Below are 27,973 nucleotides of genomic sequence, written 5' to 3' on the forward strand. Positions count from 1 at the left end.
CCGCAACATAAGATCTGGGCACTTCTAAGCTGGCAATAAAAAGAAGTAAACCATCTCTCTTTCCTTCTAGGACACCAGAAGGCAGGCTCAGTGTGGGCATGGAGGTCATTGTAGAGGTTATCATAAGTGTGTATTCATGTGTGTGTTTGTGTGTGAGTGTGTGTCTAGCCTTGCATACCCTCCCTCATTCCTTCCCAGTTTTCCCTCCTGTGGACCCATGCAGTCCTCATGGGAGGCTGCAGAATCCGGTCCCCCAGTCCGGACTTGTGTGCTCTCCACCTCTGTCCCCTCACTTCCCTCTCTGGGGCAGGGATTACACCAGCTGGGAGAGTAGGATGAACAGATGCCCCTTCTCTGCCATAAGCTTCCAGGCTGGTTGCCCTTCCTGTGCAATGTTTGTGGTAGGGGGTCATGGGTGGCTGGATGGGTGGTGGGAATGCTGGGGACAGGGCAAGGCAAGGCGGATAGGTTTCCTGTTGCTTCCAGAGCTGGTTAAACATTGTCCCAGGCCTGTTAGGTAACACAAACCACAGTGGGAAAGAAATGAAACTGCTTGAGCAAACAAGGTGCGCTTGGCAGGGCAGTAGGCTGCGTGACAAAGTACTCTTCTCTCCCTGCCAATTTGCCAGGGTTATCTATTGACTGAGAACAAACACCTCACCCACAACCCCAAACCCTGAGGAACAGCAGCCAGGAGCGCAGATGACACAGACGGCTCCTTAGAGACCTAGCCTGGGGCTGGGCTTGCTTTGCTCATGCTGTCTGTTCCAAATACCAGTGTGGCCCCCTCCCACACATGCAGCATGTATGGACAGCCCGAGCATCCAAGCATAGTCCCTACTGACACCCTGTCCAGCCTGCTGCTTCCAGCAGGTCGTGGAGGTCAGGGATGGGCCTGGAGCACTATCTGTTTGCTGGAGCCAATAGACTCCAGCTGGGAAAACCCGTTCCCTGGGGAAGGTTATGCAAGTAACCAGACAATGGACTGGCTGCAGCCCAGACCACAGACTCATTCCCAGTTCAAACCCAGGGACTTGGACCTCTTCTTGCACCACAAGGCAACCCTGATGGCCTCATCTCAGCCCTATGTATGCGGGATCCACACATCTCCAATTTAGCACACTAGAAAGTAATTTCATCATCACTAGGGATTTGTATGGCCACAGATTCCCCTCTCCTGAACTATCTTGCTGAACAGCAAAGGTGGACATAGCGTAGCAAGGCAGAAGGAGACCAGGCTACCCAGCTGAGCCAAGAAGGCAATTTCTCATATAAACAACAGGTGAATCTGCCCCAAAGAGGTTGGGGCTGGCCCATGGTCACTTCCTTCCACCAGCAAGTCAGGTAGGCCCTTGCTATACTGTGCCCTGTACTTGGTGCCCTGTGGATGCTTGAGGCCACTGCAGAATCAGACTAACAGCCTGATTATTATGGTGGATCCTAGTCTGTGGCCTGCAAAATTCTGACCATGGCCACCAGGAATTCAGAAGCAAAAAGGGAGACTTGGAGCAGGATCTGTGCCCCCCCCCCCCCCCCTCCCCCCCCCCCCCCCCCCCCCCCCCCCCCCCCCCCCCCCCCCCCCCCCCCCCCCCCCCCCCTCCCCCACCCTCATATCCACCTCTTGCTGCTCATACACTCTGAAAAGGAGGCCTGGACTTTTCCAGACAGCACAGTAGCTAAGCAATGGGGCTGCTCTAAGCCCATCAGCCTCTCCCTCAAGGTTTGTCGAGGAAAAGTGGGGGCAGTATCAGCTCCTGCAATCAGGACAGTCCAGGGTAGCCAGTACAGATGGTCCACATGAGACCTTGCTTTGAAGTTCTCATCTTTACGTCTTTTCCAGACAATCAGACTCTTCCAGATGTGGTATGGGTAATTTTTAACAGTGCCACATCTCCTCCAGCAACAGAGGGCAGTCAGAGTACAATATCTGTGTCCTCCTGCCAAACAGGCACCTCTGAGTCTTTGCAAAGTATCCTTTCTGCTCAGGGAAATCCCGCCCAAATACCTTTACCTCCTTTGTAGCGGTCTGACTCTGTTCCTTAGTCACTCCAAGCACTAACAGTAACCTTGATAAAGGATGTGGCATTGGATGTGGCATTGCTTTTATTTGAGCATCTCAGATCCAGTCAAGCTCCAAGCACGGGGGGGGGGGGGGGGGATCCCAGAGCCTTTATTCTTGAGGGTGAACAGGAGCTGAGCAGTGCTATTGCCTCTGTGCTAACATTCAGGAGGGCCCTGGACACCAGGAAGACGTTGGGGAAGACAGCTCTGCTGGGTACCAGACCCTGTGATGCTCAGCCAGGCTTTGGGAAGACTCACAATGAAAAGTGGGTAACTCATACCAACTGAGAGTAATACACTGACCACTGTTGGCCAAGCTCATGAGACAAATATATCGCTTTGTTTCCAACCCTGTATATTCCTTCTTGCTATCCGCAGACATATCCTGTGGGGTCATAGAAACCCTCTCAGCTAGTCCATGGCACCCCTGAGGCTCCTTCCTTGCCTCCCCATGGCTGTGCTAGCAGGAGAAAGCTCGTATTGACACTGAGCAAGAACAGACAATCCCTCAGAAAAGACTGTGTTTGGGTTCTCTGAACTGCCAGGCCTCAGCAGTGCCCCCCACCTAAACATTTGACATCCCTTTGAGAGGCACCTAAAGCCCAAAAGAGGCTTCCAAATACCATACTAGAAGGTGAACACACCTTAAAATCATTGCAATATCTGTGTCTCTTCTTTATGTCCCTTCATATCTCAGAAGAGACTGGTCAGAGAGGGGCTAGAGGCCTTCCCCTCAGACCATGACTCCAGAAGCCAGGCTGGCGATCTAAATGCTGAGGGAGCTGAGTCTCTGTCTTGCCTGCCCAGGATGTGGGTCTTTGGGATCTGAAAACTTACCTCCCACCTAGAGGCTTTTGTGACTTACCAAATACTGGCTTGGAGATGGCTCTCTCAGAAAGTTTTCATATAAAGGTAAATTGTAGGGCAGAAGTCTCTGGAAAGTCCTCATGAGGGCCAGGAGCTGGGAGATGATGCAAGATTCCCCTGCAGTGATGATGTGACTTTTATATTCTGACTTTGAGACAAGATCTCTACCCCTCACTCCCACCAGGCTAGGGGCAAACTGTCAATCTCACACTGAGGAGGACCCCCTGCAACCTTGTGCCAGGAGGACTGAGTAGATCCAGGCAATGCCAGGCAGGAGAGATGGTGGCAGACAGGGTTCATGCAATGGGACATCCCAGGTAACATACCTCTGGTCAATCCCATGTCTTCAAAAAAAACAAAGTAAGCAAAATGACATACAATAAGTTACAAAAACCAAACAAATAAGAATTTATTCCTTTATGTTCCTAACTCAAAAGGAGGAAACCACATGCATCTGCTGGGTGCCTACCTGGGCTGTCAACCCCCCCCCCCCCCATGGCTGGCACAGAGCCGGTCTGTGCCCCTGTGACATTGCTTCAGTCCAGCTGAGCATCACCACCTGCCACAAGACACATGCSTGCCCTACAATGCATATTGTCACATGGGAACATCTTATTCATGAAAAAATAGATCTGTACATTCATTCTGTGCCATTTTTTGTCTTACATAAATTAGAAGCTGCTTGTGGGGAAAAGGCCTGTTTCCAGATACAGGTGCCCAGGCTGGAAACTAGAACAGGCCCTGCTGTCTGGAGTCCTCTCTCCTTCTGTGGGTTTTCCAGAGCCAGATGAAACTGTGTGTTGTCTCTGTCTGCTCTTGACTGAAGTCTCGTTGAGGACCTGCTGCACAGAGGGGCCTCACTCGTCCCACGTGGAGAAAATAGAACAGTGGGCACCTTCAGCAGGTCTTGAGCAGTAATGAAGGAGGACACTTCAGAAAGGTTTTATAGCTGGGACAAGTCCTATCTGGTCACAGACGAGACCATGGTGCTGTCTCTCTGCCCAGGCAGGAGGTGGGTGCCAGCAGGATACCTGCTGGATTCTCTCTTCAGTGCCATCTGTCACCCAGATTTCTCTTTCCCTTTGTCTTTGTCCAAGCTTTGAAACAGCCAAAGTCACTGAAACTCCAGTTGGAGGTACAAATCCATTGAGGGAAATAATGGTTTACAATAACCTACTGGAGCCAAAATATTAGCTTTAAATACCTCAGTGCTGGTGGTCACCAGCGCACACATGTATGCCCACACAAGGGGCCAGAGTCTCACACGCTGCATGAGGCAGCAGCTTCCAGATCCAACAGTGGGCAAAGCTTCCTGCCAAAGAACCAGATTCAAAGCTAGCCCAGGGGGGCTTGCTGGGCCCCAGTTCATCCAAGGTCTTTACAGTTCTTTGTTCCTGTTCAACACCTCCTCCTCTTTCCAGCCACTGGAGTTCTTCCCGAATTTGTACACCAGTCGTCGTCCATCAACTCGTTCCAGGATCTCCCGTTTGTAGTAATACCTGGAGGGGACAGAGGTGGAATCAGGGCCCTGGATGCAGCACCATGTGTTGGGAGCTGCTGTAGGAGAGCAGAGCTGAGCTATAGTGGGTATGATCCAGCCCCATGGACAAGGTACCCTCAGGGGAATAGGGGAGGGCACTCACCGCATGGCTCGGCTAAGCTTCTCATAGGTCATGCTGCTATTTTTCTTCTTCTGGCCCCAAAGCTGAGCCACTGCCTCTGAGCGCAGGAATTTGAAGACACCTTCCCGCCGGTCTTCCCACTTCATCAGCCCCTCATTCAGCTCAGGGTGGATCAGGATGTCTCGGATAAACTCCCACAGGTGGGTACCTCTTGGGGCTGGAGGAGAACAGGCTGTTTGAGTAGGGGGAAGCTCTTGGGTTTCCCTGTATATTGGGTGCCCCTGAGTCCCCTACCAAGGAGGATGGCTAATGGACACCATCCTTCCTCCCACCTCCCCACCCACGGAGTCAAACTGGGGACAGGTGGTTCCCAGCTCCTGGCTAGAGGGGCCTGGCTGGAGTCCACATACAGTGCTTGCTTTTCCGGCTCTCCAGGCAGTCTCTGCTCTCCTTGCTGTGTTTTCGAGGCCGTCCCCGCTTCCTCTTGCCATGTTTGGTGTCCCCTTTCTTGCCCCCTGCAAAGCCATCTGTGCACATAGACAAGAGTAAATGTTACTCTTTCTTCAGGGTCTTCCGAGTTGCAGAGATATCTCTAGCCTCTTTCTTCAGGAGCAGGAGCACAGGGAAGAGCTTGTGATGTGAGGAATCATGGGCTGAATTCATTTTGCAGGCACAGGTACCAGAGAGCGAGCTCCCTGAGAGAAGGGTCTCCCCATTCCCTCCAGCCATCATCCCCTTCCCCACGAGGAAAGATGTGGCATGTCTCTCCATCCATAGGGCAGCATGTTGTTCCTTCAGAAACCTTGCAGCTCCCTTGCATCCCTGTCTCATAAGCAGCTAAGGTCAGTCCTGAACAAGATTGACCCCATGGTTCACAGGACCTGGAAAATCTGGCTAAAGCCTTTATCCAGCTGCCTTACTGCTCCACTAGCTCCACTGCTCCACTAACCTCTCTACTGCCCTGGCTGCACTAGCTCTGGAAAAAAGCAAGGCAAAGCTTGCACCATCGCCATGCTCAGCTGGGGAGAAAGGGGTCCAGGGCACATAGAAAATAGATGTTCTCTCTCCTTCCCTGTATGGAGATGGCTGTTCAAATCTGTTCTCTAAATCATTGTGTCAGAGGAATTGCACTCTGGCCCTTGCACTGGCCCTCATACTTTCCACGTGGCCYTTACACTGTTACTGTGCCAGTCAGAAAGCTGGAATGGCAGGAAAGATCTCTCTTCTATAAGTTTTCAGGTGAGAAGTGAACAACTCACCATCAGGGAAGAGCTTTGCTTCTGCAGGGTCGAGGTCAAGGTCAAGGTCAAGGTCACTTCCACCGGAGTCCTGGGAGTTGGGGCTGTGGGACATCACAGGCCCTGGGAGATAAAAGGACAGGGCTCATACCACCAGCAGTTTGCATCTGAAGATGCTTTCCTCTGGCTTTTCCTCCTCATTTTCATCCGGCCTCTGCAGCTCAGCTTCTTGATGCAAGGCCCAAACCTGCCCTGGGGCAGGATCCCATCACTCTCCCAGCTCAGTGCAAACAACGGGACTTTGCAGCTGCGCAGACAATAGGCAAAACACTGACCTGAGATATCTGAGCTGCCTGGGGACATGGCACCAGGCAAGCAGGTGAAGTCTGTGGAGAGAAAAGGGTTTGTGAACTTCATATCCTCCAGGGAGTCCTTGGCACAGGGATTTCCCAGCTCTAGAAGAGACAGTAAAGAAGAAGGGATTAGTCCTCCCTGAAATATCTGGTCTCTGAGGACAAAGCCTGGCCGAGGCACCTCTCTTACCCAGATGGCTGGTATCCAGGAATGTCTCTTGGGAAGTCATATCCTCTTTTTCCAGCAAGTCAACGATCCAGTTCAGCTCGTCGGAGGCTGCAGAAAGGGATGCTTGGGATTAGCGATGCAGTGGGGAATGGCATACAGAGGGAGTTGAGCCCAGCCCTGTTTGGTCTCCAGACTGTTCCCACTTCCTCATGCCAGCCTGTCCAGCTTCCCCTAAGGCAGCCTCCCCAACTAGATAGCCCTATGCAGTGCAGAGGTGAGCAGCGGATCCATGGACTAGCAGGGGGCGCTCAGCCTCATGCTCAGAGCCTACTAGCCCAAAGACAGATGGAGCTCTGGGACCACTCACTGATCTCATGCAGGCGGTCATAGAGCTCATCCCCAAGAGGCCCGAAGATGAGGCGCATCTGGTCCCTTGTGTAGTGGCAGAGCGTGTGCCCATCCATGTTGCAGCAGGAGAAGTCGATGGAGCTGGCATCATACTTGTTCTTCTCCACATGGTAGCTGATCCACTCTAGCACCTGCACCTTGGTCCAGAAGTATGGGAGCTCACTGAACCACTCTGGCTTGTCTGCGAAGGATGGAGAGTGGGGTTCAGGGGCAGGGAAGCGCTACCGGGGCAGGGTGCCATAGGCTGCTTGGATGTGGGTCAGTCTCCATGCTGATCATGCAGGGTACAGCAGGCTCTGCATTTCACAGTTTGTGGGGCTAACACATGCCTGACATCTGCTGCTGGACTGCCAGCCACACACTGCCCTGCTCCACAGAGGTTCTGAGGTCAGGGATGACCTGACCCCCTTCTCACCATCAGGTTTAGGTGCTGTTTGCCCCACCAATGCTAGGATCTGCCCTGGTCTGCTGGCTGTGTCCTCCTCATTAGGTTCCCTATGCCTCCCCTGGGGCCATCCTGCAATGGTCACACCTGCAGAGTGGGATCCCAAGTGCTAGGACCATCCTTCCAAACTGCTCCCTGGCTCCCATTCAGCCTGCATCCCGGGGATTTGTTAGTGGGAGGATAACAATGATTCGCTATCCCCCGCCCTGCCCCCATACAGTCAGTGCACAGGAAACATCAGACGTGCCATCTTTTATCTCCTCCAGCAAACTTCTAGTCAACACACCACTAGGGAAGCTAAGACATGACACAAGCCATTGACTTGCCCCAGGGAGACCAGAACCTTGAAATGCTCTTCCAAAACAATGGTATTGTCTCATTTCTGTCCTGCATGTTGGGTCCCTTGCACAACCCACCACACTTCCCTGTTATCCTACCTTACCTGTGCTCTCTGCCAGGGGCTGGCTGGTGGGGAGGCTCAGCCCCAGGGTGCCATCATCCCCAAGGTGTCCTAACATATCCAGAGTCGTCTGCCCCTCATCTGGCTGGTACATGGCACTGATGTAGTTAGAGAAGATGTTGCTGATCTCACAAGATCCCGCCATCCAGCTCTGTGCTGAGAGACCACAGTGAGTCTTGGCACTATCAAAGCAGGAGAGCTTGGCCTCGCAGCACCCACAGCAGCCCTGGGAGCAGGCCTGGGCAAGACTGGGCTTTCCCTCCCTCCAGCTAATGTCACCTTTCAGGTCACCTCTGCAGAAATACCAATGCCTGGCACCCAGCCAGTCTGGGCTGGAGCCTGACTCACTGCCACTGCAGAGCCTGGTGTGGGCCAGCTCCCTGTTCCTCCCCGGAGCAGGGAGACTCAGATAGAGCAGGCCAAAGGACACAGCATCATCACACTTGGAAGAGTCCCTTCCCTAATGGTCTAGCCTCTCCAACCCCTTTCAGAGCCAATGTAAACAGGTAATAAGCAAGCAGCCCTGCTGCTAATTGTGAAGATTGGTGTTGCACAGCCCCTCTGTGGGGCCATACATCATGGGAAATTCAGTAGTCAGGCACTCCCCCAGCCTCACAGCCCAGTGGTGCCCATGCTCCACCATTGGGAGGGTCTCTCGCATCAGGAGTCCAAGCCTTTGAACTCACCACAAAAAACACATCCCAGCATCTTTCTGGCCAGGAGGGCATCTAGCCCATGTTTGGCCGACTTTGAGGAGCCAGATCTTGCTGCTCACTTGACAAAACTTGGGGGCAGACAGGGGGCCCTCAGGATCACTATCTCACTAGCCCTCCAAAAGGGCTAATGACTATGATGACAAACAGGTGTGCAGTGAGAAAGAAACAACAACTACATCCCCTGCCAAGAGCAAAGATGCACAGGAAGGAGAGCAAAGCAGCCATCCCGGGCTGGGGGGAACCTCCCTGTCAGGGAATGGGCACCGAACGGAAAAGCTTTGGTACCTTCTGTGATGGCAATCCTGGAAGCAGCAGCTAATCCACAGAACAGCAAAGGGAGAACCAAAAGCACTGTGCGCTGCCGCTAACCACCACTCATGGGGGCYCTGGCCTGGAGTCTGATGCCTTTGGGCAGGCCCTGCCCTTGTCTCGTCTTTTATAGTGCGCGCGCGGTAATGCGATCTGGCAGCCTGAGGGGAATTCCAGGCTGAAACGTTCATGCTCCCAGATCCAGGTGATTTGCATAATATGAACCACTGGGTCCCAGCCCAGCTCTGCCTTGCCGGGAAATCTGGGTTGGCCAGTTTAATCATTGTCAGAGCTGTTGCCCTGCCGGTGCCCAGAGTTTCACCCACATTGGCTTCTCGGGGTGTTTTCTTCACTGCCATTTCATTGACTTGTGTTTGTTTGCTCACAGCAGCAGGTTCGTTCAGCTCCCGCTGCCAAGAAAACACACCTGGAAGAGCCAGATGCCTCCTGGCAGGTCCTGGGGGTCAGTGTATCCCCTCCCTGGGGCTCTGACTAGGGCAAAGGGGCTGATAAAGCTGCCCCAGGTGCTCACCTGGCCATGCAGCAACATTATCAAGAAGCCCTGCCCAGGAGGGAAGCCCAGGAGGGAAGGCCAGCCCTTGTACAAAATGTGTGCTTGCACAGGTGCCTTTTTCACATTTTGAACACCAGCTTGGTCACTTGCAGGTCCAGCATAGGCACAGCTTGCCCCAAAGGGGGATGAAGGACGAGATGACAAAGTTTGGCAGAGGCTGAGAGCATGACCCAGATAGGGGCAGACTATGTGGAGATGAAGTGGGGACAACACAGGTGTCTGAATATTTCTGTTCTCCATAGTGGGGTAGGTCAATTTTTGCCTGTGGGTGTCTGTCATAGACTGCAGAGCTGTGCCAGCCCATTCCCTGCCATTTCACAAGTGCCTGTGCATGGGCACACATGTACACCTGCTATGGACACATGCAAGGGGCAGGCGGGGCTATAGGATGCATTTGAGGAATTGCCTTTCTGGTGGCTCTGGCTCTGACTGTTGTGCAGGGGTATTTGGGACTCTCTCTGGATGTGTTCATGCTCTTCTTGGCTCTGTGCTGGTAGAGGGAGCCCCAGGCTCATCAAAGCCAATGGTCTGGCACCCACTTGCCTGGACCTGGTACTCTGCAGAGCTAGCTTCATCCATGCAACAGCTTGGCTGAAGCAAATCCATAACACTGTGTGAGTGGAGCAGACCCTGGCATTACATAGGAATCTTTAGGCAGTCCCATCTTGTTTGTTTTGAAAAGATACCTGGGAGCAAACCTCCTGTGTGGCCTTGGGGGTGATGAGTAGGAGTGGAACAAGCAGCACTGGTTCTCCACCTTGGCCTAGTGATCAGCAACAGCACCATGGCTGCATGTCCCATTCCTCTTGTCATATCATCTGGCCTGCCATCCTGCCAGGGCCCTTGCTGCAGCACCAGGGCAGGCAGGGACAGTCTGCCATCCAGGAGGCACTAGGTCATGCCAGCTAATCACCTGACCCAGCTTCATTCCTCCCCCTCACTGTCATGAGTGCTGGGTGTTGCCATGCCCTTTTGTTTCCTGGGCACAGCATCCTGCAGTGTGAAGGGTGCAGAGGGTTATCCCCATGCCAGGGAGCAGCCCTTGCCATCACTGTCATGGGGCAAGCYGTGACTGCTGGGGATACACTGGTGTTGGGCACACAGAGAGCCATAAATCTGTATTCAACTGGAGCTAAGCCCAAGGCTTTTACTGTGCCCAGGGACTCAGCTGCCAGGCTGGGCTTCCAGCATTTGTGGTTAGAAACTTGATCCCAGGGAAGCTTTTTCCATCCACTGCTGAAATGCGGCTGCCTCTGGAGTGGAGCGGGAGCACCGTAAGACAGCACCATACCTGTGCCATGAGCCAAGAGAAAAGTGGGGAAGATGATTAGTGTTTAGGATCCTCCTGCCCAAGCCCTGCCCACTGCTCTCCCCCCATCCCATGAGATCTGATCAGAGGCCAGATTTGGCTCTCCTTTAAGATGGTGGAGGAGCTCCCTTATCAGGCTCAGCACCCCTCTTCCCAGGGGTCCCTCTCAGAAGACCCACAAAAGGCCCCAGAGAAGTGCTGTGGTCAGTCCACACACTCAAGAGCTGCTACTGCTGGAGAGGTGCCCTTAGTGGGTGGCTCACAGTGTGCTCCACACCTACTAGCAGAGAAAGGGGTCAAACGTGCCGGGAAACCTCTGGGTTCTTCTGGAGGTCTGCCTTTCCAGAGCCTAGCCCACTCCCTTCATACCCTCCTTCCTCAGTGTGTTTGGGAGCCAAGAGGTCATCAGTCCCTGAGCAATCCCCACTCACACCAGCAGGCACTCTCTGGCTCTACTTCCCTGTGGAAATGGCCTTCCTGCCTGCCCACCCAACTTATGTGCCTCAACCTTGGCCCTGTAGGTGGGCCGTGGAGAGCAGATCATGGAGTGGCCCTGACCCCTGGAGACACAATGACAGGAGAGCCAGAGGGCATGAGACTCACTCAGGACATTCCCATACCCAGAGCACAGGGTAGCAGAGTTAGTATAGTGCTGATGGGTGTGGAACAACTCCTCCTTAGAGCTAGGCTTTAGGGACAGGTGGCAAAGGGCTGGGCAATTCTTTTTTCAAGAATCCTCTGTTATTCACCTATGCCCACAGAGCTCTGGGTCACAAAAATTGCTCAGTCCAGTTCTTTCCTCTTTCTCTCCTGGACTTTCCTCTACACCAAAGCTGTGGCCAAGTGCTACATGGAATCTGCACACTGCAATCATGGGCACCCCTCTGTGGGGACTTGCCACCTTGCCATGGCATGGATCTGCACAGCTGGGAGCCTAGGGTGTTCAGGGTGACAGGAACCCCCCAGAGAGCCAGGTAGGACTGAACTTCTCTTGCTGTCACATCTCTGGCTCTGGTCGTCCCTGCCCCCGCCACCCTCTCCTCCACTTAATCTCTGACCAGGCAGTCTGGAACACTAAAAATGTGTGTTACTCTCCCTTCTTCCAGGGGTGGATCCTGCTGGGATAAACCAGGAGGCATCAGTCTTATCCAAAGCCTCTGGCTGTCCCAGGAGCTGCCTGCAACATTATGGGCCCAGGAGGGTGACATCTCACAGGAAAGGCCTGATCCATCCATGGAGCTTGCAGCATATCAATCTCATGGACAGAGGTGGTGGCTGTCTCTATGCTGTCCCTTTGCTTCTGGTCCAAGATCTCAGGGTACCTGTAGGCATGAGGGAAGTACAACACAGGGTGGTGCCAGTTCAGTCAGGCACTGACAGGCTCAGTGTCCTGCTGCACTGAGAAAGAGATGGCCATGTTTGGGAACCAGGGCTCTTCAGAGTGAGTTGGTGACAGGAGGGTCAGAAAGAAAAGGCATCTCTGGGATACTATGAGCATGTGGGGCACCGAGAAGGAAAGGAGTACCATCAAAGTCACCTGTCTTGCTAGGAGAAGAAACTGCACCCATGACAGCCCCACAAATGTGGCCCCTCAGGTCTCATCTACCCTGGAAGCACCCTGAGGTGGCTGTAGGTATGGAGGCTCACATTAAGATAAGCCCAAAACAGGATGAGACACAGTGTTGGGGGTTAGCATGACTCTGGGTACTGTTGTCAGCATTATCAGATCTGCCCTCCCCTTCACCTCCCCCCCACCCCCGAAACATAGTTAGGGCTGTACTGGCACACTGCTATCCCCACTGTCCCCACACCACTTGTCTCTGTGGTAAGTACTCAGTGCTGTCTCATCTCCTCTTCCAGGGTGGCTCTAAGGTTATCCGCAAGTCCAGCTTCCTCTGAGATATGGCAGTGCTCTCTGGAGCCTGCCCGAGCAGTGAGATGTGTTTTGAGCCCACAGCTGAGAGGGCCCCCCAGCTCCATGCCAGGACAGTCCTGAGATGGCGGCAAGGTCTGAGGTGCAGTCACTCTGCCACTGCTGCAGAATGTGTGCTAGCATTTACCACATCCCCCACCTCTGTGCAGAATGGCTGGCACAGAGATAATGTGGGACTGGCAATTCCCTGTGCTCACCTGTTCCATCTGGTCTAACTAGTGACACAGCCAACTGGGAAAGGGAAAGTGGAGGCTTCTGGAGTGAAGGCATGGCCCAGCTGACTACTAGGGGTGCAGCTCATTGCCAGCCCTCCCTGACATTTTGGGGGGAAGAGGAGAGGGTACAGCATGGTGCCAAAATCCATTGCTTTTGTGTGTTCAGTGGGAACTGCACACTGGCATTAGGATCACCACACACTCTGAGGCACCGAAGGTAGAACCCAGATGTTCTGTCCTTCATATCCATACTTAAGGGACTCAGCCACAGCTCTTGGGCTAGCAGGAGCTCCTTGCTCCACTCACTCTTCCCACTCAACCTTCCTGTAACTCCTGCAGCAGTCTGTGACCCTGGGAGCAGGCTCCACACTCCAACCACCCCTGCATCTCCATCTCCTCCCCAATCCTTGGGCTTGGTGGCCTGAAGTGAGGCATCTCTGATGAGATACTGCTGTCCCCAGCCCCAGCAGCTACATCTTGCTGCAGGGACCCAGGCATTGTGTTCCCACAGCCAGGACTGCCACCTGCTGGCTGTCCCTAAGGCCCAGAGCCACTTGACTGCGGGCTTCCCTTGCTCTCTTGAGCCACCAGCTGTGGGGAGGTGATCCTCACTCAGCCAGGCTGCTCCCCAGGACGTCACATATAAGGTGCTGCAGATGGCCAGTGGCTTAAAAGCTTCATTCCCAGGAGGACGCAGAGCCCCCGGAATTGCACAGCCCCAGGAAGAACAGGGCAGGGGTATGGGCACCACCACTCTGCCCAGGAGGAGCAGAAGACACAGAGTATCCTGCTCCACTGTGGAGCTGGTATTGTGCATATGTCCCTGCAGTCTCTGGGTGCAAGTACCAGTGACAAGGCCCTATCTCATCTGGATGCATGAAGAGGGTGATGAGGTGCTGCAAGGTTGGGGGAATGCTCTGCCCTCTGGGGAGGAAGGGGAGGACAGCTGCCATTTTGGCTTGAGGCTGCCTGGCTTTACTCCTTCCTCCCTTCATCCCCTTCCTCATCAGGAGAGAGGTGCGGAGCCAGCCTCGCTAGGACTGTTATCTTTCCAGTTCAGTCCCTAACGATTCACCTACAGCAATCATGCCCTTGGGGAGAAACCAGGCAGCCCAACCACATCTATCCTATCCGCCTCAGGACACTGATACCATAAGGATGCAGGTGAAAGTCATCACCTCACAGCACCCAAGGCAGAGCCAGAAAGGCTGTAACTGCACAACTCCTCTCACCATTTCCCCATGTTTTCACCATATGCATCAGAACAAGTAGTTCCCAGCTCTTCTCCATCATTTCATTTCAACATATTTTATTTGTGAAGACAAAAAGGCAAGGAACAAATACATCCATTGGAAAAAAAACATATACATCATGAAACTGAATTAACTTACACTATTTACAGGAACACATCAAGGTATAAAATATATGTACATGCCTTGTCCTATGAACAACCCAGACCACCGGGCTGGGCTGCAAAACCCAGTAGAGAAAAAAGCCTTCATAACAGTTGGCCTCTATAAATAAGCTGCGAGTAAGAAAAGGCACCTGCTATTTGCAATACTTGTGCAGTGAGAAGGGGTCCTGGAGCTGGCAATGCAATGCTACAGCTGCCCAAGCCCTGTTGCTGGGCTGGACTTAAGGTTGGTCCTAGGAAGTGGGAGATGCTGAGCAGCTGGGCAGGTACCACAAGGGATGTGCTTCGGGACCAGAGCTGTTACAGGTGGGGGGATGAGCCTTCAGGGAAGGATGAAGTCATAAAGTTATGCTTCTTGGTGGATGAAACCCTGGGAAAATCAGGACTGGGCCTTGTGGGCCGAGACTGTGCTCCCTGTCAGCTACAGCTGGAGCAGCTGTACCAAGGTGCAAAGGGGCCAGGGTCCTCCTCCTCCTCTGGATGGTGAAAGGGGCGTGCAGAGGGAATGTAACCTGCAGGACAGTGCAAAGCAATGAGTGTGCTGAAAAGCAGATCTGAGCCCTGTGCTCAGCAGGGCTCGTACTCGGACTCTATCTAGCATAAGATGAGGGAAGGACCAGGACAGGTGCACAGGGAGGAAACCCTGGGAGCAGCACTAGCTCTGCAATACCAAGGCCAGAGGGTAGCAGCTAAGATGCCAAAGAAGTAGCTGTGCTTAGGAGTGCTGGGGGAGACAATATACCCAGAGGGAGGCAAGACTCATGTTCCAACTCCTTGCAGTTGGCTAAACTTGGAGATGCTATCTGGCCTCCCCTTTTGTGCCAAAAAAGCTGTGCATGCAGGGAAGGAGGGCAATGCCTAGTCTCCCTGGGTAGGCTCACAGTGGTTTGGGGGCCCAAGGCTTTTGGGCTCCTGAGTCATTTCTAACCCTTTTGTGTAAAGCTCAGCCCTGGACCAGTACAAAACTGCAGGCAGGGGATGCAGTAGGCCACTGTGTCCCAAAGAGATGAGACTCATAGAGTGAGAGAGCCCATGCCCAAAGACAAACGTGTCACATAGCAAATGAGTCCTTCCCACCAAGGGAAGGACATCCTGTGACAGCAGGAATCATTGCATCCTTGGCACAAACCAAGGCACTCAGGGAGAAGCAAAATGAGTGAAAGTGGCTCCAAACCTTCCTTGCAATGAAGGGATTGGCAGAGAGGCTCAGAGATCACAAGGAAGGGCTTAAGTTACTCAGCAGCACAACTTCTGAGCCCTGAGGGAACAACTCAGCTGAGAGTGAAAGCATCTCACCTGCTTCCTTCAGCAGGCAAACACTCCTTGCCTTCTCCCATACTCCCTGACTTCCACCTTTGTATATCTGAGCCCATGTCCCCAGCCTGAACCTGCAGGCAATGTCCTCTCAGACTAGAGAATAAGAAAAGTGCAGCTCTGGGGCCTGTTATGGGGCAAGTGGGGAAGAGAGGGGATGAAGGACCACAATCCAAGGGGCCACATTTGTTAGACCTTGTGCATGGTAAGACCTTGTGCTTCAGTGGTTGGAGGAACCTGATACCCCCAGAGAGTGGTTCAGAGCTATGACCCCCCTTCCAAAGCTCCACTGTGTTGCAAGAGTGAGGGACTGGCCCTATGTTTGCTCTTGAGTCACAAGAGGAGAGTGGGGTGACCAGTAGGTCTCCAGGTTTTTCCTGACTGATTGTCAATTGCTGGGAGAGGATGCAAGTATCAACTTCTCTTATAAGCCAACTCAACTCAGACAGAGGTTTTGACAGCACCCGTTCCCTGCTGCTCCAGACTACTACCAAATCACAACAGGCTCTGGAAAATTTGGGTTTGGACAGGCCCATTCAAACTGTGTGCTTTGCCTGACATTACACATACAAGAAGTGCTTCACTGCAGTCACCAGCAATCTGTAGAGGCAGGACTACAGAATGAGATGAGCCTCACTGATGTCCCTTTCCATCCTTCAAAGGAAGAATCTCTTCCAGCTGCAAATCAGCACAATAACCAATAGCACAATGCAGAACCCTGGCCTGAACATCCCACCAGAGATGGGATCAAAATCACTGTATTGCAACTCAACTGGGGCTCCCACTGTAAAGGTGAGAGATAGAGCAGACTGCATTGCCTATCATACTGTCTGTTGGGAGGCAGGAAGAGAGATGCAAGTGGTGGCTCAGAGATGCAGCAAGGTGTAGGTGAGGCTATGTGTCCCCAGGACAAATTCAAGTGTCAAAACCATAACAATAACAACAATAATAAAAAACCACAAAACACAACCCCCCTCACCCCATCCCCGAAACCAAACCCAACAATGACAGCACCCAGCTCGCACCATGAGGTAGCTAAACCAGATCAACACCCAAGAATGACTCCTGCATGGGAAATATCAACCCATGCAGGTAGTTAGACACAAAAACATGTACTTGCACATGCACACGCACACACACAGGGCTATGGGACCACAGTCAAGTCCTGCTTCAAAGACCTCCCCTTCTGACCTGCCAGCAGCTGTGCTATGGTATCTTGCTTCCTCCATCTGCAAGCTGAGAACAGCTTTTCAGGCAGGTGCCCAGCATGGTGGCTACAGCGGAGGGAGAGGCACAGCCTCCGTGAATTTTCTCCAAATTTGGAAGCCCAATTGACACAGTGCTGGACATAACAGTGTGACAGATGCATCACCCAGGACTGGCCCTTCACTCCCCTGGGAGATGAAGTAAGCATCTACAGGCTGCACACAGGAATAAACTTGCAGTGGAAGCCATGGAAGGTGTAAACCAAAATTCCCCAGCAGCAGATCCCTTCACCAACTTCAGCAGGTAGCAGTGTCAAGAGGTTTTAAATGAGGCACTGGCAGATCAGAGATTAGACACTAACACATTACGGCCCACCTACACGAGCCCTGGCTACAGATAATCACTCACACACACACACACGGCCAAGTGAAGGTTGAACAAGCTGAGCAATGAGCAGAGAAACCCTCTCCAGAATGCTCTGTGCCCTTAGAGGATAACAGCACCTTAGTCCTGCTCAGCCATCTCACATCTGTGCGTTATTCTGGTGGTCAGAGTATCCCGTACCTTTTTATTTGCCTCCCTCCCAGTCCCAGCAGCGTACACAAAGTCCAAAGTAGTTGTCCTTCCTGCCACCTCTCCAGCCCTCCTGCCACCTCCCCAGGCACCAGCATCACTTCTTCATCAGCTGGTGGCAGGAGAGGCCCTGGTGCTTGCATCCAAGAACTTCAGGCTCTACCACACTAAGATCCTTCTGGTATCAACCCCTGCGCAGCGCCAGAGCCAGCTCCAAGTGCTGGAGGCTCCAAGGGATTTCCTCACCTCCAACGCAGCCTTCAGTCCCATGCTGAGCAGGACTTGATAACTATCAAGAGAAGGCTGTTCAGTGTCCTTGTCAGGATCACTATTACAAACAAGCCATTGTGCCTTCCATCTGGATACAGCAGCAGGCTTTTTTTTTTTTTTCCTCTCTCCCTAAAAAGGCAGAAAACTCCATCAAATAAATAGAGATGTTCCTGTGTTTTGGGATGCAGAAGAATTCTCACTTTACATCCGGAAAGGTTTTAAGGAGGCCTGGTGGCAAAAAAGACTGGCCTGGTCTTCAAGTCATCATGCTTGGAGAAAGCAGGGAGAAAATGGTCTGTCTTTGAAAAAAACAAATAAGCAGGTCATGGAGATCTCAGTTTGGCACTGGTGAGATTACACGGAGAAATYCTTAAATCAGTTCAACTACTGCTTCTTCTGTGATAGAAAAGAAGTGAGAACATGAGAGAATGCCTTTCCCAGGATCTCCTCTGCTGTCCCATGACAAACCCTGGCTGACACAGGGCAGGATGGAGGGGATGATCCAGTGGGTCATGGAGAAGAGAGAGAAGAAAGTGCCAGTGTGAGAGAAGGGCCTTGCTGACCCCTAGAATGGGAGGAAAGGAGAACAGTGGCAATGTCCTCTGGGAAACATACTTCTGAAAGGAGCCTCCAGCCTTTTGTGGAAGCTGGACTGTGAGAGATCATTCACAGGGGATGAAGACCCCGCAGGTTTGTCCTTCAAGCATGGGGTTAATTAGAGGACTTGTGTAACACCAGTATGTGCAATCCTTTCCTCCCCTGCTCCAAGCACAGATGACTCACACCCTAACCTGTCCCTCAGCTTCACCCATGCCTTGCTGGACATCCTCTGGCTTTAGACCATGCTGGAACCCAGACCCACATGGCCATGCACAACACTCATCCTGCCTCCTGGCCTCTGCTCTTGAGGAGCTGATGGGTCAGCTCTGAGCTAGCACCCTCCCTGAAAAGAGGTTCAGAGAAGAGCCTGGGGAAAGTTTACCTCCTAGTAGTGGCAAAATGAGACAGGCAGCTGGGAGGCAGAGGAGAATGTTAAATCCAGCCTTTGCTTCCTTATCCAGTAACTTTCTTTTTTGCTTGTATTCCAGCCTCCAAGGTGATTCAAATGTTTCAAGGACCCACCAAAAAACACTTGCTAAGACTCAAGATGCTAGGAGTGGGACTGAGCAGCAATTGCCTTTCTTACTGCAGAGTGGAGGGAACACATGGGGAAGAGCTCAAGATCAGTGGATCAGCTAATTTTATGATTAGGGCTTGGAGAGAATGAAGGGAACTTGCAGTAAATTTGTCTTGAAATTGTCCAGGGGAGATTTCCCCAGGTTTACTGTACTCCTTGTGTCCGTAGTTAGGGAACAGTAAAGAAGCTCAGTGAGCTGAGTCAAATGTACATCTTCAAACACTGAGGCCAGGTAGACTGTTTCCAGGGAATGGATCTACCTGGACACCCCTCAGCAGACCCACCACCACACTATGACCAGCATCTCCAGAGAAACAGCCCTCAGTGCAAGGATGGGTTAGGTGTCTATGGGCACCACACTTGATCCTTCTCTATGCTATAGTCCTGGTCAGCAAAACCCATCTGGCCTCAAGACTGTGGAGTGGAGACAAACTGCTGCAGGAATGAGCTCTGGAGCATGCAAGAACTGAAGGAGTACAGATTATGACAAAGGCAACATGAAACCATGGCAGGCAGAAGAGAAACCAATGTCTCTGAGGAGGAGTCAAAAAGCTCAGCCTGGAATCTGACCCCCAGGAATCTCAGCAAGTGTTATAGCAGAGTGAGTGAGAAGGGAGTTGAAACATTTCCTGGTCACTGGAAAACCATCAAGACACTGCAGCAGAAAGAAAAGGGGAGCTGACAATGCCTCACAAAGCTGCTTCTTCATGGAAGCTGGTAGTGCACAAAGTACAAGATGGGACATCATCCATCCTATGGGATCAGGTATGAATAAATTCCCATCACTGGGCTGAACTCTGGTAGACAATAAGATCTTAGTAGTGAAGCGAGGGACTAGGACCTTCCCCCTCCTGTCACTTTTTCCAATCTTTTTGCAGCTCCTAGTTTGATCCAGTAGGTAATCTCCTTCCACTCCAGAGCTTCACTGTCAAGTCACTGAGAAACAAAGGTGAGAGGGATGGTGTGAATGAGGGGCTTCATACACAAAAGCCACAGACACACTGCAGAGAGGCAGTGCTGGGTAAACATACACTCCCCTCCCCAGCCCATGGTAGCATGCAGCCCACAAGACTTCTAGGCTACTTTCTCTTGGCAGGAGGTTGCCCAATTCATGTCAGGGAACAGGCAGGCCCAATGGGGCTCAGTCTCCAGATCACACTACTGGCAGCAATTGGTGACAGGGAACAAAGAAACTATGATCTCTGCGGACTCCTAAGCTGACTCTGATAGCAGGACTCCCTGGAGTGAGCTCTGACTGGATTAGAGTTGTGGCACTGCAGGGAACTACTGAGCTTTGTTTCTCTGGGACATAGGATGCTTTGGAGGCCAGCTGCCAACTCCTGCCCCATCATACATGCAAGGGTGTGGGCAGGCTGACTCCCACAGAGCTGCCATGGTAGATAGGGGCGTGGAAGCGGAAAAAAACCAAAAAAAACGAACCTCCCCTCCCCCCCMAAAAAAAAGAAGTCCCCAAATAACCCCCAAACCTCCAGGGATATGACTGGGGCAGAGGGACAAGTCACTTCTAGCAAAAATTTATCAAGTGGAGAAAAACGCAAAATAGTTTCATACCGTTAAGAAGCAGCTCAGATCAGAGAGAAAAAGAGAGAGAGAAAGAGAAGATAAAGCAAGCAACAGAGAGAAAGATAGAGGAAGAAAGAGATGGGGAGAGAGAGAGAGAGAGAGAAAAGTAAGACAGAAAAAGAATGCATGAGCAAGAGAGAGACAGAAAGAGCAGGAGGGTCAAGGCAGACTAGTAGCACGGCCCTTTATGGCAAGGACGCGTCGTGGAAGGCAAGGGGTGAGCCCAGGCACGTAATTCCATAACTTTACCCGGCAGTCACTGTGGCACAGATGGGAGGTGGGGGGTAGGGAGTCAGAGAGAGAAAAAGGAAGGGAGAAAAGGGACATGGTCGAAAAGAAGATATCAGAGTCTTGCTGCTGGAGAGCTCCCCAAGAGCAGCAGGGGATGACCAGCCCCCAGGGAAGATGAGTCACTGTGTTAGGGACAATCATGGCATCATCAGAACATGGACAGGAGAAGGCTGAGGTCAGAGTGCTTGGTATGCCAGCAGGGAGCCACGCTCAGCAGGACTTGCCATGGGGCCTGCTAACATTGGCAAGATGAGATGCAGGYGTGAGGGGACTAGAAAGCTACAACCCTCTCTTCCTTCCCTCCTTGTCCCACTTTTCCTTTACTCTCAGTGTAAACCCACCCAAGCCCAGAGATGACATCTCCACCCAGGGGTCTCCCACTCCCAGCAGGCTCTGGGGACCAGAAAACCTGAGGCTCACCTGGAGGCAGTGAAGATGTGCTTTGAGTTGGTGCAGATGGCATTGATGGGGCTGTCATGCCCTTTGATCTCCCCAACTGGGGTGAAGGTGTCCACATTCCAGACTTTTACCATGCCTCCACGGCAGGCACTCAGCACCATGGGGCGGCCAGGGATGAAGGCTAGGGCACAGACCCAGTCTTTGTGTGCATTGGGGATTTGCTGTAAGTAGGGGGACAAGACAGACCATGACCATTCTTACAGCAACAATTTAATCTGCAGCACCCACAAAAGCTTCATAAACCCAAGCAGATGTGCTCCGATAACTGCTGATTTGGACACTAGGGATGGTATTGCAAAATCAGGGAGTCAAGGCGCCAAGTGGCTGGATCCAAGACTCAGAGGTTGTTTTGTCCCTTGGGTGGGAGACAACAATCTTGTCTTCACAGAGGAACGTGGCACCCAGGGACCCAGAACAGCAGTTACTGCCTCAGCCTACACACTGGGCAGAATTGGCAACCCTGAGTGCCCTATAGCACCCACWTTTTTGGGGGTAGTGAGCCATCTGGCACACTTTCCCACAACAGTGGGGCCTGCTGGAGTTCAAGGAGTAGAGGTGCTCTTCCTTGTTAGCTTAGCACAGACAGGACGCTGATACCAGGTCTCTGAATCTCCCCTTAGACTCTCTGGCAGCAATGCTCCTCCGCCTCACATTACCCCAAGGACCTGTTCCATCCACTTCTCTCCAGACCTGGATAAGTTCCTGCTGCTCCAGATCCCACTTCTTTATGCCGTTGTCCCTGGAGCCACTGAAGAGGATGTCTCCCTGGATGGCCAGGCACTCGATGCCGTCATAATGAGGGGGCTCAAAGTTGTGAGTGGGGCCGATATTGCCCATCATACCCTCAGTGATCTCAAACACCTGGGGGAAAGTAGTGGGTGAGAGACTTCAGATGGGAATGGAGGTCACCTGTTCTCAGAAAACTGGCCATCAGTCCCTGTTTCTAGGCTCAGAGTACCCAGACTGTTGCTGGAAAGGGGAGTGGTAATTGAGGCTTTTTAGGGGCTAAGGTCTAACCAAGCATTCTGTCACAATCAGGGGAAGTCTGCCACCAATGGCAGCTCTTACTCTATTGCAATTTACTCATGGGGAGTTTTTACACACCACCATGGGCCAACCTAACAGCTTGCAGCTGTCAGAAGAGTGGGATCCTGGTTCCCATCACAGCTCATCACTTCTTTCCACTTCCCTGGTGCCAGTTCCAGTTCAACCTGCTAAAAACAGCAGAAAATGAAAAAGGAGGGGGGAAGCTTTTATTGTGTTGGTGCTGTGAATAAGCAGGTACAAAGTATCTGTATCTGGGAGGAAAATTATGCAGAACAGGGCAAGCTGCTTATCTGTATCAGCCATAGCAAGCAGATGTCATCCACAGAGCCTGAGGAATGAGAGAGATGCAAACTCCTGCCTCCAAAGCTTCATTTGTATAAGGAGCAAAGTAAAAAGCAAAATCAGGGGTGAGTAGACGGGCAAAAAGCCATAGGCAGAGGGGAAAACAAAAATCTAGGTGATGAGAGAAGAGGCTTTAAGTGTTGTCAGCAGCTGAGCTCCCCTGTGGGACATTGGGCTCTGCCTAGGAGTCAGGGAAGAGTACCTTGACGTAGTGATCTTTGGAGCCTGTGACCACCAGGTCATGGTTGCTTGCAGTCTGGTTTACTGTGAGACACATCACAGGCCCGATGTGGCCACTCAGCTTCCCGATTGGCTGTAACCTTAGAGCAATGGCACAGGGTCAGCTCACTCTTTCCTGGGCACCAAAGCTCCTCCAAGGGGCTCTCCCAGGCACAGACTCCTACATGCCTGGCACCCCTCAGACAGGGAACCATCTCCATAGGGGATCATGAGCAGGGACATCTCATTTCCTAGTGATGCTAGGGGTAGAACAACCACCTTGAGGCACAGCAGCAGCCATTTGCAGAGCAGAAACAAAAGCTCAGCAACCTAGTGCCTACTTGACAGAGGGGAACAACAGCACAATTAGCAGACTGCTGCTCACTCTCCATGTTTTTCACCTTCTCCTAAGGTATGCCCATTTCATAGATAAACCCCCACACCAGGTAGCCCCACTGCTGCTCCTCACCTCTTGGGTCCCATAGGATTCCCAGAGGTTCCAGGAAATCCTCACTGCTAAAGGGCTCTCACTTTCCCTAGGGGGAGTCATTTCAGACCCTCCTGAACAGGCAGAGTCTGCTGAGTATCAGTAAGCTGCCTTGTCCACTCTTGGCACTAGCCCTCACCTGCTCAGCTCCCAGATGCGGACAGAGTTGCCAGTGGCTGCGTAGAGCATGGTGCCGGTGGGGTTGAGAGCGATCTGGTTGATCTGGTGCTCGCCCTGTACACTGGTGACAGTGCGTGTAGTGGTCCCAGCATAGGCATCCCCAGAGATCACCTGGCCAGAAGATCTATGGGAGAGAGATAGATTGAGGAGGGAGGGTAAGCAGAGAGCTGTAGAGATCAGAACCACTGGGGCCTCACTGAGTAACTGGATGGAACTGCTGGGCTCCAGGTTAGCACGAGTGAGCTGATCCCACAGGTTAGCTGAAATCCACATCTGGAAAGGCCCTTGCGATATCACCTACTGTGTGGCCCTCCTCGGATCAGCAGATCTTTTTCTCTCAGGGCACTACTGCCTGAGAAGTAGAGCAAAGCACCTTGGGTATGTGCATGATATGGAGCATCCTGCTCTGCTCCCAGTCTCCATTTTGGGCTGCTCTTTCCTCCTCCCATTTCCCTTTGCTCCCTGTAGGAAGAGGAAGAGCTGGTTTGGCCAGTACCTGGCTAGTCCTGGCAGGCAGCATAGAGAGGCAGAGGTATTTGGCCTCATCATCATGGGTGAGCTGGGAAGAGGAAGCACCTTCAGATCATAGCAGATGAGCTGAGGTTAGATGGTGTAAGGAGCTCTCTGCCAGAGTGAGATGGTAAACCTGGCCTGCTGAGCACTCTCTGCAGACCTCTGAGCCCTGCTTTGGGTTGGCAGACAGTGGGTACAGCCTGTCCAGTGCTCCTTTCCAGTTCTCAAACTGCTCTTTAAAGATCTGAGCTCCCACTCTGGACTGCCAGACATGTTCCCAGAGGCAGCTCTCTGCTACCTGCCAAATCCCTTCAACGTTCTTTCCCCTGGGCCCTCACTGCAGGGTAGCCACAGGTCTCCCTCAACCTCCCTGCTCCCTCATGCTGCAGCACTGCATTTGCTGCAAACTGTCATTAAAGCAGCTGGTTTGAGGCTTTGTCTCTAGACTTGGAGCCCCAACAGGTCCTGGGATTGGCTTCTGCAAACTCAGAGATGCTCACAGTTCCACGGTCCCTCAAAGTCACTCCCGCCTGCTACATACGTGAGGGTGCGGATGCACCGGGCTGAGTCCCGGATGTCCCACACTTTGATGTATGAGGTAGACACGGAGAACACCAGCCCTGTGTGGCTGCAGTACTTGATGGAAACCACATTGTTCGGATGACCCTTGAGGGAAGCAATTTCCTGGCCCGTCACCAGGTTCCACATCTTGCAGCTCCGGTCTGCGGGAGGAGGAATGTGCCCAAGAGCATCAGATGGGGGGGGGGGAATGCCTCCATGGGCCTGGAGGCTTAGGGTTTTCCCCTGCCTCAAGGGGAAAAAAAGGCAGCCAGCCCCAGCAAAGTGCAAGGGAAGGCTCAATACTGAGGATAGGACAGAGGCCCAGAAAGAACCATCCCTCTGGTGCCGGGCACTTCATGCACATTCCCCCATGCTGATTTGTTGCCCTTGCCAGCAACCCCCCCATCCTCTGCCTGTTCAGTAGGGCCTGCCACACACCTTTAGACCCAGTGAAAAGCAACTCATCGGTGGCATCCAGACAGAGCACAGGCTTGGTGTGTCCTTCTGCCACGGAGACACACTGCAGGGGGGCCGTCCGGGCATTCTTGCTGCCACCCACTGGATTAATGATGCCCCTTGCATGGGAAAGAGAGAACAAGAACGTTGGGGTCTGTGTACGGAAACACACTGTGCGACATGGTCCCAGAGGCGTCGGAGAGAGAACTGCCTCATCCCAAGCATTTCCCAGTGGCTGGCTGAAATATGGGCCCCTCTGTCTGAACTAGACATGCCCATGCAAACTTCTTCATGGAAACCTTTCATGCCTCTCCATGATCATCCCCATCAGTTTCTGCCTGGTATCTCTGCCCCAGCAATACAGAAAAGGAATTCTGAAAAGAGGGTTAGCCACTGTTCTCTGTTCTGCTGCTTAGCCTCTCACGCCCACCACAAAGACCCAAGGAACCAGGAGACTCAGCTCATCAGATCAGTCTGGGACAAACTGGACCTAGCAACTTCTCCAGCCTGAGGCTTTGCTCAAAATGAACGTTTCAGTGTACTAATATCCAGCATTCCAGTTCCTCAGAGGCTGGAGTCCCCAGCTCACAGTTCATCACTGGTGACATCAGCAGACAGGGCCCCGCTCAAAGACCACAAGTGTGAAAAGAACAGTAGTAGCTTCTTGTACACAGCATCTATGCCGCAATGGCCATAGGCGCCCTGTCACCTATTGCTGGCTCTAAGCAGAAGAGGATCAGTCGCTGCCAAATCTTTTTTCAAAAGACATACCTGCATAATACAGCCTCAAGATACAAAGGACCTGGAAATCCACTCCACATCAGCAGTGCTCTGGGAACTGGGCTCTGACAATCCCCCCCTCCAAGTCCCCAAGGGACACGTGCATGGCCACCAACTGTTCTTCCTAGCTGGGATTCTAAAGCACAGCCTCCGCCTGGAAGCAGAGCCCTGAGCTGTGCTATTCTTTTCTTACAGCTAGGGAAACTGAAACTGAGATACAGGACTGGAGAAGGGCAGGCCACATGGTCATGCAAGGTCTGCGTTAATTGGGAGGACAGAGCCAAATGTAGGGCTTGGAAGTCACATGCATATGATCTTCCTTTCTTGATTACCATTTGCACTTGCAAACCCAAATTAAATAGCCCTACCCTGACTCCTAGCATTTATCTCAATTATGAGGTAATACTGAAACCAAATGGAAATCCCAGGTCCTCAGGGCTGCTGCAAAGTGAAATACTATTGATGAATGTGGTTTTGCTGCCCAACTGCAAACCATCTTAGGTGACCCAGCATACTCCAACACAGCCACATATCTGATACCATCCCCATGGAGTGACTAGACACCTATGAAAGCTCAGGGTACAGGCAATGCAAGGGGACATCCAGGAGCTAGAGGATGGGGAAAAGATGGCCCTGCTGGTAAATAACTTCAGCAGGTAGGATAGTACAGAAGGACAAGCCCAGGGCCATCTTCATTCCCAAGGCTAAGCTCTGCACTGCAGACTGACTTGTTTTTTCTTTCTGCAAGATAAGGAAAGAGATTTACTCCTCCTCTTTCCAGCACTGAGAAAGCACACCCAAGTGGGGAGCACTTGGAGATATTTGCCTGGAAGAAGCTTGCAAGAAGGACACATTGACAGTGTTCAGTGTTATCTAAGCTACACCAGTGTCCCAGCATCACATCATACTGCTGGAGAGCTGGGGGAAGCTATGGCATTGTGCTGATGAGAGCCCAGAAGTGGAGCAGAACATGCGATCACCTCCATCCAGCCAAAGGCTATACATGTTCCCAGTGCCACATTACCAAAGGCTGATCAAGAACAGCTCAAAGCTAACAACAGAAACGACAGCATCAGATGCTGCAGTTGGCATGCCAAAAGGAGAGAGATAGCATGCACTAGCAGCMTGGGAAAGAGTCCTGGGAGATAGGGCAGAGTAGCAAGGTGCAGGTGGAGCATGCAGGAACAAGGGAGAGTAGAATCATGAGAAACAGAGGAGAAGGAGGAGAGGAAGAAGCGATAATAAATAGAAAGTTGTCTATACCTCAGCACCTCCGAGACAGAGGAATCGCTGTCATCAGACCTAGGGGCAGAAAATTAGCAGGATTACGGGAGAGAAAACCCAGAACAGCAGAGGAGTCAGAGATGGAGGGTTGTTATTGCATCCAAGCCAGTGTGGGACAAAGAGACGGAGAAAGAGAGAGAGAGAAACAGAGAGAATCACACCTGGAGAATCAGGGGAGAGGGCAAAGGAGCAGGAGGGGACATAACGATCAAGCAGCAGATCTCTGTCCAGGCACATTAATGCTGCTAGGTTTGCTCCAAGTTGGGGGCTGATCTTATGTCCAACCTGCCACAGGGGGTAGTTGGAGCAGCATTTGTGAATTGGTGCAAGTACATTAGCTTCCTGTGAGCCCCTCCATCCTGCCTCACCCCAGCCCATCCTGCTCCACAGTCCTTCTCAGCATTCCAAGACTGCCCCACTACGTCTCCAAGTATGACTTAGCATGAGCAAGAGCCTATGAGCTCCTGTGAGCAGCCAGTTTTGAGGGAACATACACCACGTCATCACAGGACAGGGGCAAGAGTCCAGCCTGGCCCTTGCAGAACATCTACTCCCTTGCAGAGAGTAGCAGTGAGGGAAGAGGGTGGCAGGAGCCTGGCTGGAGCCATCCCAGGTCCTGTGCTTCTACACCCTGCAGTGGAACCTGGTATTTGCTATTTGCTGCTACTGCACTGATCCCCCTCACTCAGACCTACCTGTCCCACAGGACTTACTTGTCCAAGGCAGACCCCTGGCTCTGGTTGCTTGTGAGACGAGAGAAGACGTTGCGATCGTTGCGTGGGCGAGTAGGTGGCGATGAGGGAGGTGTGAAGCCAACATCTGGAGGCCTGAGCCAGGTAGGATTAAACAGAAACATGACATGGGGTTACTCAGCTGTCAGCTGCCAAAACCTTTCTTGCTCACGCTGGTACACTAGAGCCCTGACAAAGCAGCAAGAGCCAGCATGACGGGCATCTCACGATTTGTCTGGGCTCAGCCTCCCTATAGCAAAGTCTCCAGCTCACCTGGCAGGTTGCCCACGATCATAGGATTTCCTTCTTGTCAGAGGCGAGGTATCTGAGCCACGAGACTGCCTGGGACTGGAGCAGAGCAGAGCTTGGTGAGTGCCTGCTCTTTCCCAGGGCTGAGTTCCTTTCT

The 27,973-nt window shown here is 52.4% G+C and overlaps 2 protein-coding genes across 2 annotated transcripts in view; both read right to left on the minus strand.

Annotated features, from left to right (window-relative positions):
* Nucleotides 1-3,308: 3,308 nt before the first annotated feature.
* ELF3 (E74 like ETS transcription factor 3) lies at nt 3,309-8,732 on the minus strand. The gene is made up of 9 exons (XM_085307705.1): nt 8,625-8,732; nt 7,606-7,779; nt 6,678-6,899; nt 6,332-6,418; nt 6,124-6,243; nt 5,810-5,911; nt 4,961-5,077; nt 4,572-4,767; nt 3,309-4,427 (listed from the first exon to the last, which is right to left on the minus strand). Exons 2-9 carry the CDS (start codon nt 7,766-7,768, stop codon nt 4,307-4,309), a joined length of 1,128 nt encoding a protein of 375 aa, XP_085163831.1. The 5' UTR covers nt 7,769-7,779; nt 8,625-8,732; the 3' UTR covers nt 3,309-4,306.
* A 5,239-nt stretch (nt 8,733-13,971) lies between these two features.
* KIF21B (kinesin family member 21B) overlaps nt 13,972-27,973 on the minus strand; it is a 33,141-nt gene continuing 19,139 nt past the window's right edge. The window contains exons 26-35 of the mRNA XM_085307710.1: nt 27,841-27,915; nt 27,550-27,663; nt 26,816-26,854; nt 24,755-24,891; nt 24,297-24,477; nt 23,202-23,366; nt 22,559-22,676; nt 21,658-21,828; nt 20,929-21,128; nt 13,972-19,569 (exon numbers count right to left, since the gene is read on the minus strand). Of these exons, the coding sequence (XP_085163836.1) occupies nt 19,515-19,569; nt 20,929-21,128; nt 21,658-21,828; nt 22,559-22,676; nt 23,202-23,366; nt 24,297-24,477; nt 24,755-24,891; nt 26,816-26,854; nt 27,550-27,663; nt 27,841-27,915 (1,255 nt within the window). The 3' untranslated portion in view covers nt 13,972-19,514. The remainder of the gene's footprint in view (nt 19,570-20,928; nt 21,129-21,657; nt 21,829-22,558; nt 22,677-23,201; nt 23,367-24,296; nt 24,478-24,754; nt 24,892-26,815; nt 26,855-27,549; nt 27,664-27,840; nt 27,916-27,973) is intronic.

This window comes from Rhea americana, unplaced genomic scaffold, assembly GCF_003343005.1.
Source record: "Rhea americana isolate MKP2758 unplaced genomic scaffold, rheAme1 scaffold_261, whole genome shotgun sequence".
Lineage (NCBI taxonomy): Eukaryota > Metazoa > Chordata > Aves > Rheiformes > Rheidae > Rhea > Rhea americana.